General features: G+C 41.9%; 1 protein-coding gene across 1 annotated transcript; it reads left to right on the top strand.

The window, feature by feature from the left end:
- The first annotated feature begins 1,406 nt into the window (after positions 1 to 1,406).
- On the top strand, positions 1,407 to 2,880 carry LOC125542622 (red chlorophyll catabolite reductase-like). The gene is made up of 2 exons (XM_048706071.1): positions 1,407 to 1,811; positions 2,125 to 2,880. Exons 1-2 carry the CDS (start codon positions 1,530 to 1,532, stop codon positions 2,731 to 2,733), a joined length of 891 nt encoding a protein of 296 aa, XP_048562028.1. The 5' UTR covers positions 1,407 to 1,529; the 3' UTR covers positions 2,734 to 2,880.
- Positions 2,881 to 9,342: the final 6,462 nt, after the last annotated feature.

Here is a 9,342-nt window from a genome sequence, read left to right as displayed (position 1 = left end):
TGTGGTTTTAGTTGAGTTAGAGTCAATGCTAGCATATGACCAACGGGAATGCAGGATTAATGAAATTGAGAAGTGGTCGTGTTTTTAGTTACGGCAACAGTGGTCGTAAAAAAGAAGTTCATGCATGTATATCAAACCTTTAACCTGAAATCTAAAAAGTGGCCGCGCACTTTTTAATCGAACCGAGCGGCCGGCTCTCACAGCGCATGCATGTGGTAATTTATTTGTCTGCTAGTGCATGTAGGCGTGGCATTAAATACGTTCACACTGCTCCTTTAGTTTAAGAAAGACAGATCCATCTGCATTTATTTCAGGTTTTTAAAAATTCAAAAAGCTATATCTTTCAAACCGCGCGTCGAAATTCAAATCCGTTTTCACCATTGAAATCCTCGCGACGAGATCTTTGAAACTAGATCCCGCATGGGTATATTTTGACGAATTTTTTTCGATGCCAACTTTGGAACTATATAGTGCAACTCTATTACTGCATTGTGCAACTTTATTACTACATCGTGCAATTTTTTTTCCAAAACTAATGTTTGGAGCTGCGCCTTCGTATGAGGTTACAACCTAGCAACCACGACAACTTTGATGTGCGACTAGTCTATTGCCTCGACGAAAGTCGATGTGCAACCTCCTCTTGTAATGTAGTCTAGTCGCACACACATTGATGTTTAGTTGGCTTGTAATGTAGTCTAGTTGCACATACATTGATATTTAGTTGGCTTGTAATGTAGTCTAGTTGCACATACATTGATGTTTAGTTGGCAGGAAGACTAATTGCACACGCATATGCTTAGTTGGCTTGTAATTTAGTCTAGTTACACACACACTGATGTTTAGTTGGCAGGACACTAGTTGCACACACATATGCTCAGTTGGCGTGGCAATCTAGTCTAGTTGCACACACATTGATGTTTAGTTGGCAGGACTTTTTGGCACACACACATATGCTCAGTTGGTGCGGCAATCTAGTCTAGTTGCACACACATTGATGTTTAGTTGGCAGGACTTTTTTGGCACACACATATGCTCAGTTGGCGCGGCAATCTAGTCTAGTTGCACACACATTGATGTTTAGTTGGCAGGAAGATTAGTTCGTCGAAACATCCCCATGCGGGATATAGTTTTGAAGAGCACGTTGCGAGGATTCCAGCGGTGAACACGGATCTTAATTCCGACGCGCGGTTTGGAAGATATAGCTTTTTGAAAATTTGAAAACCGAAACAAATGCATATGTGATCTGTTTTTTTCAACTGATTGTGACCGATGTGAATATATTAAATGCTAAAAAATACATGCGCTAGCGGACAAAAATTACACACATGCATATTTATGCAGAGTAGACGCTAGCGGATAAAAAATTTCTATTTTAGGCCGGCCGCTCGCGCATGCCAGCGAGCAGCCGGCCGCTACGTAGACTCGTCCAACCTTTAAAGGGTAACTACCAACTCGAAGCCCCTCTTCTGTAAACGGGAACGATCCCGGCCGGACAGCACGAATCAGTTCCCGTTTACAGAAGAGGGGCCATGCTCCGGCCAGTGACCTCTGTCTCCATGGCTGCGCCAACCCTTTCAACTATCTCCGGTCTCCACCATGGCGCGTCTCCTCTTCTCCGAGCCAGAACATCAAGCACCATGTGCGCATGCATGCCCTCCCTGGCGCACCGAAAGGTAGCGCGAGAGCTGGTGGCTGAAGCCGAGGCGCGGTTGCTGCCCTCGGCTGTTCCTGCAGACGTACTCGAGTTCCGGAACAGCACCGGAACCGCCGTCGGTATGCTGGACGTGCGTCGAGGCGTGCCTGCCTCATCGGTATTTCCTCTCTCGATTCAGTACCTACGTGATATACTACTACTTTTGTGCATCTCTCTCTCTCTCTCTCTCTCTCACACACACACACACACACATAAACACACAAGCATCACCATGGCTCAACTGAAATTAATAGGAATTAGTAGCTCCGTGAGAACAACAAACCCAACAATATTGGCAGTGGAATCATGAAAACTGGCGCACTAATAAACTTGCCTAATTTCTTCTATTTGCTCCTCCTCGTGATCATATGACTGTATCAAGAAAAACGACAAATGCGTACGTTTTCAATGGTCTTAATTTCTGTCTACAGATTGATTTCATGTTGTACTCGTCACTTCACTGCAAAGTCCCGAACGGTGCAATCGATATTACATCGGTTCTTATTTCCCTAAACGCCTTGTCGGATGCACCACATTTCCTCATGGAGTTCATACAAGGCAGCCCAAGTTCAATGGTAGTGATTCTCGATCTGCTCCCACGTAAAGACCTTGCACTCCACCCCGAGTACATCGTCAAGTACTATGAAAACACTGGGCTGGACAAGCAACGTGAGAACATCGAAGAGTTGCCACAAACCCGTCCATACCGGTCGCCGTCGCTCTTTGTGCGCAGTGCATGTTCTCCAACAGCGCTGTCGGTCACCATTGATTGTGGTCATGGAGGGGAGAGTACCTTGGAGGAGATAGTGTCCAGCCATCTGGCATCAGCTGTGAAGGAAGTGCTTCAAATCTGGCTTCATAGTTGTGCTGGTCAAACATCCGAAATGGAAGATGCCGAGAGGGAGATCATGGTCAGGAGGGATCAAGCTGTAAGATTAAAATCAATCGAGGTCGATCTGACAGCAAATTTGCCTAAGATGTTCGGTCCAGATGTGTCCAGCCATGTAATCGCTGAAATTCGTAAGGCCTTTGGAGCCTAGCATTGAGAAGCAGAAATGTAATCTAGGTGACTCGGCATCCTATTCCTATATTGGAATCCAATCACAAGCATGTTCCTTGTCAAAGCTGTGAGTTGTAAGTAATGCGTGCCATGATTCATTACTTACTATGGCAGGGTCTTATTTTTACACCATTTCCCTTTTAAACTCTTTCTATATTGAACATAAACAATTGAAAGCGCCATGCTCAATCTTGGTATTACTCTGGATTAATAAGCATGATATGTTCAATGACTTTCCTTAGTTACAAGACCCGTAGCAAGCACTAAGTACGGCCCGCCACTACTAGCTTGGTCTAGTATAGCACAAGTACCTGTCGTGCATTATATGATGTGCATAAATTGAAAGCTACACCATGAGTCTCAAAGCAACTGGCTGTCCTACAGCTCATTTCAACAGTGTCTCAATATTCTGAAAATATCTTTTGTTGACTTTTATAGCTGGCATACCTACAAAGACCAACAAGGCATTACACCAATAGATCATTGAGAGGAAAATATACAATTACTTTTTAATTATGTGACCGAAAAGAATAATTATATTATTTAAATGGCTGGACACAGTGGAATAAATTGTTCTACATCGAGCTGGAAAGCTACACCATGAATCTCAAACCAAAGTGTCTTGTAGCGTGCAAGTAGAACGCATGATAGATACTCGCACTATTGTATGAAAAACAGTTAGCATAAACAAGTGGCACTCCTTCCATCACATAAACAGTTAGCATCTACTCTACCGCTCATTCCAGCAGTGTTCAAATGTTCACAATTAGTATATTTTTAGTAACTCTTATTGCTAGCTTTACCTACAAAGATGTAAGAAGCAGTGTACCATTACCTCTTTCAGAAGTCCAATCGATAAATGATTTACATTTACGACCCATCAAAAATAGTTATATTATGTTATAAATCTTTGAATAGATAGAATATTCTGACATACAATGGGTTACAAAGGTACATCATAAATCTCAAAGCAATAACCTAAAAATAGAAATGCACCACAGCAAAAACAAGTGGAATATATCACAGCAAAAAAAGAGTTGTCACACTATGAGTATCTATCCGACGGCTCATTTCAACATATTTGGAATATTTGAAAAGTATTTTTTGGTGACTTCTATAGATGGCTTTACCTGCAAAGACCCAAGAAGCATAACATCACTATAACTTTGAGAAGACGATATATAACTAATTTCTTTTGTGGGACCCAAAAACCAATTATATTATGTGCGTAGATGGTCGGATACAGTAATATAGTGTACTACAGTATGCTAGAAAGCTACCCACACCATGCCAAAGAAAACACAGGATAAATAAGTGGCACACATTTCTTTTAATAAATAATTCAAGTCATAAGTTGATGTGCATCTATCCTACAACTCATTCCTAGAGTATTCAAATGTTCACATATACATTTTTATGACTTTTATACCAAGCTTTTCCGGCAAAGATAATAATATGGTGAAATACAGGTAGTTGTACTATACTAGGCCAAACTGTTAGCATAAAAAGGTGACACGCATTTCCGTCAGAAGAAAAAAATATCAAGAGTCGCAACGTGATGATCAGAATATCGATTTTGTTTTATTTGCCACACCTTCCAGGAATGTGATTCCAAGACGAATTTTTGCAACCACTTGAAACTTTTGTCAATGTTTGTCACAAAAAAAATTCAGATTTTTTTGAATTTTTGTTGATTTTACTGTTCACCGAGCTTATTTGAGCTCGGGAGGGGAAGGTCACTTTTGGCTCGTGATGAGCATCTATGCTACCGCTCATTCCAGCAGTGTTCAAATGTTCACAATTAGTATATTTTTAATAACTTTTATTGCTACTTTTACCTGCAAAGATGTAAGAAGCATCACACCACTACCCCTTCAGAAGCCCAATCTATCAATGATTTACATTTACGACCCATCAGAAATAATTATATTATGTTCTAAATCTTTGATTAGATCGAATATTGTGAAATACAATGGGTTACAAACGTACATAATAAATCTGGATCGAATATTGTGAAATACAATGGGTTACAAACGTACATAATAAATCTGAAAGCAATAACCTAAAAATAGAAATGCATGACGGGTTACAAAAAAACTGTAGTAGGCCAAACAACTAGTATATACAAGTGGCACACATTCTATGACAACCAAAAAAAAAGTCGTCACACTATGAGTATCTATCCTACAGCTTATGTCAACATATTTGGAAGAGAAAAATTCACCGTAGGTCACTAAACTTGAGCCGGTTGACAGTTTAGTACCACTACTTTAGAATACCCGAACTACGGTCCATTTACTTGTGCAAGGGGTTCACTTTGGTCCGTATGAACGATTTCGTCTACGTATTTACTGACTTGGCCGAGTCAGCGGCCGCCAGCTCGCTTTGACCGCCACCTGGTCGTGCCTAGGGTGAATACTAGTCCATTCGGGGTTTTTTTTTTGTAAAAACGCCAGACAAAGCGACCAGGTCCCATCCTCGACTACCTCGGCAAGGTCGGCGTCCGCCGCGACAAGCTCCCGCACCTGCTCCACCGCTACCCGCAGGTGCTCCACGCCAGCATCGTCGTCGACCTCGCGCCCGTCGTCAAGTACCTCCAGGGGATGGACGTCAAGCCCGGCGACGTGTCGCGCGTGCTCGAGCGCTACCCGGAGCTCCTCGACCTCAAGCTCGAGGGCACCATGAGCACCTCCGTCGCCTACCTCGTCAGCATCGGCGTCGCCAGGCGGCAGATCGGCGGCGTCATCACGTGTTTCCCTGAGGTGCTGGGCATGCTGGCCGTTGCAAGAATGATCAAGAAGAAGCCGTATGTCCTTGGGTTTGGGTTGGAGGACTAGTATTCACCGTCGCCAGTACCTGTCCATAGCTGCGGCGCAAGGGGGGATGGGATCCCCGTTCGTTTTCTGGTCGTGATTTCTAATAAGGTTCTGCAGCCTCCTGACCTGAAACTGAAAGGCAGGAATTTCACATAGAACGGGTCAGCTCTGTTCGGCTGGCACTTGGCAACAATTTCTCCAGATAGAGTGGCTACTGGAACTGAAATGTTTCCAGCAAAATTCTTTGCTGCAGATGATCCAGTTTTCGATGGAAACACACCAAATTCCAAACCAAACGGCGCCAGCAGCCTGACTAGCAACTCTGGACTATGCACTATCTGGAGGCAGGAGTGGTGGACTTCTCCTCTCCAGGCATTCTGAAACGGGGATCCGCGACTTTGGTGTTCAACAGGAGACAAGTTTTATAAGCCACAACACCTACTCCTTGGTTAATACTCCTTTGGAGTTCTAGACTGGAGTAGTATGCATTGCGGACTTTTTAAATCCATCTCTGCGATCTTTATCAGTTCTTGACAACATAGTCAAAATCTTGATGCCAACATCCCTCTCTACTACATAGTCGTAGTCCAGTGAAATAAACTCAATCATGAAGAAAAGGGTATATCATAAGAAAATGACAAGGTTGACTCAAAAAAAAGGAGAGACAAGGTGACACCAAAAATGAACATGCATTGCATTGGAAGACCAACTGGTGGCATTAACAGGAGGCTCATATCTCACTTCTAACTGGGAATGTCAGATTTATAACATCGCAATTTGTTCATTGTTTGCTCAGGTTCTTGCAAATGCAGTGGGTCATAATGCAGTTTCACATTCAGAACAGTGCAAACTCTCTACTCCTCTTCCTGTGAGGGCTTACGACAGGACCGAGGAGCAAACCAATGCCATAGTGCAGGCAGAAGTCGACGCCCATTTTGGACCGAAACCGCCACCGCCGCCAAGGGAGAAAGTGCCTGTGGAAGTAGTTGACCACTTCATTCGTATGGCTCAACCACCAGCTCCTAAGCCTGTTGACTCAGACTATGAGCGCCACATCAGGAAGTTACATCGACGACGTCTACAGAAGGAGGCGAGCTCGAGCTCGAGCAAACAACAAGCAGCTGTCAAAAAATGCAGGAAAACCATTGCCCAGCTGGGAAAACAGGCGGCGCAATCAACCCCCCCCCCCCCCCCCCCCCCCCCCCCGCTTGTTGTGCCGCCAACAACACGTGACAGTATGCGCGCCCAATATTATTGTGGCCAAACAATTTACGTTCCCGAGGTGGGCGATGTGGTAATAACCCAGGAGCATATAATGCAGGCTGAAGAACTTAAGATCACTGTTGGACAACTCCTCGAGATCGAGGACATGCCTGGGATTACAGAGGAGGAAATAAAACGGAAATATGTCCGGGGCTAACCTTTGGTCGAGCCAGAAGATGTCAACAAGCTCCCAACGAGAATGTATGAATTGCATCAATGGTACATGGACATTACCAAGAGATCCAATCGAGAGTCCCTCATGGTGAATGTCAAGAAGGATGATTACTACCATGAGAAAGCTGTGGCCGTTGAGTATCCTGAACTGTTTCAGTTATACAATCAAGACGCACGCGACAAATCTATCGTCAGTTGCTATTGTCTGTAAGTGATTTCTTTCTATAATTTAAGTCTCAAGCTAGCTGTAGTGATCCTTTTGATCAATCATTACCTGTAATTATCCTCACTATATTCTTTTCTGTGGTATTATGCAGGATGAAGATGTATGAAATGAGAAAAGGTGGACGCTATGGCATTGGGTTCATTGACCCAAACACATGGAAAATGAACAAGCATCAAGAAAAAGAGGTAGAGGACAGCATGCTAGAGTTCTTGAAGCGCCTCAAATACAATGAAGATATACTACTTCCTTACAACTTCCAGTGAGTCACACTTTCTTGTACTATAAATTCTCTGTTTTTGCCTACTAGCTAGCTACATGTTTTTGCTTACATATGCCCGTTTAATTAAGACATGCAAACGTGTGTGCATGCAGATTTCACTGGATCTTGTGTATCATTAAAGTTGACGCCGGAACAGTTGAAATACTGGACTCGCTACTCAAAGCAAATAGTGACTATAACATCTTGTTTGGGATAGTCAACAGGTAATTTCAATCATTATTAACTATATATCTCGGCCTATTTAGTTCGTCATTAATTTCATGATATGAACTATTTAATAACCCCTTTATTCATTTTCTTTGTCGGCGGGCAGGGCTTGGGCAAGGTTCATCAGCGTCACGGAAGGCGAATGGAAACCAAAGCTGAAATGGTTTCGATCCAAGGTAAGTAATTAAGTAGTACTAGCTAGCTAGCTAGCTGCCATCTCTTTAATTATCATGCTTAATTAATTATTATCTGATTAAATTAAATTCCATTCTCGTAATAAAGGCCCTGAAGCAGGCGCAGGGGACTGATCTGTGTGCATTCTGCGTTTGCGAGAACATTCGCATGATGGCGTCCGAAAGGAGCAGATCTCAAAGACAGGAATGGGTACGCTTGTCAGAACACTATTTACAATTTTTACACCATTATCGATATCTAGTCACACAACTAATACACATGCATATTGATCTCCTTCTTAACAGTTCAAAGAGGTGCGGGACAAGCTCCTACCAACGGAGCGCGTAGAAGCACTTCAAAGAAGAAATAGCGGGATTTTTGCTCGACCAGGTCATAAATCCGAAGGGAGAATACTATTACCCGCTACCGCCCCCATGAACCACTTCCAATTGTCATCGTGCTCCGAAGGCACCAATTAGGCTAATGCCACTGGCTCCGAAGGCAACATGCATATGTAGGAGAAATTGTATATAACTATACACGTGTGTATGTGTAAATTAATATGGTGGTTTGTGAGACATTGATGATATATATATATATATGATTGGTTCTACTAGAAATTCTATATATATATATATATATATATATATATATATATATATATATATATATGTATAACGTGTACAATGTGTAGTACCGTAAAATACTAGCAAACGAAAAAGAATTAAAACCGTAAAATACAACTGGCCCCTCGTGCTGCGAAGCACTAAAGAGTTACAGTCACATTGAAGAAATGCAGTTGCAGTCGGGGAAGATTATGCAGTCGGATGGCAATATTATCTAATTTTAAAAATAAATTAATTTTAACTAAAAACATGAAAAAAATAAAAATAGCGAGAATCATGTGTTGGTAATAAAAAGCTTAAAAAGATTCATAAAAAGCATAAATAGAATTAAATAAGAAAGTGAAAAATACAAATGGAAAAAAAATCAATGCTATGAGGAACATAGACGAAAAATGTTAAAATAACTTGAAAGGAAATAGAGAAAAACAAAAAAAGATAAAAAATTAAACCAAAAAGCACAACAGAGAAAGAAAAAAAAATTACCTCTGAGCACCTAGCTCATCACGAGTCACTGTCAAAAACAAAGAAAAAGCAAAAAATAGGCCAACCACAACTAAATTAGGCTGGTTAAATACGGGACAAGTGGTGTTGCACGAATCTTGATGTTTCTTCGACAGTGATAACACAAAAAAGAACCAGAAAAACCTAAATGAAAATGATCATCTGGGCATGGTCATCCTAAAAAGCACAATAACACAAAAAGAAATAGTGGCATTGTCAATGGTTAGTCTGGTCTTGAGTGGAGCAGCAACAAAAATTGAACCGACAGAAAAACTAATTGGCGACTCAAATTTTTAAAAACAAAATATAGTTCATAGATTTG

This window comes from Triticum urartu, chromosome 1, assembly GCF_003073215.2.
Source record: "Triticum urartu cultivar G1812 chromosome 1, Tu2.1, whole genome shotgun sequence".
NCBI lineage: Eukaryota > Viridiplantae > Streptophyta > Magnoliopsida > Poales > Poaceae > Triticum > Triticum urartu.
This window is presented reverse-complemented; position numbering and strand designations above follow the sequence as displayed.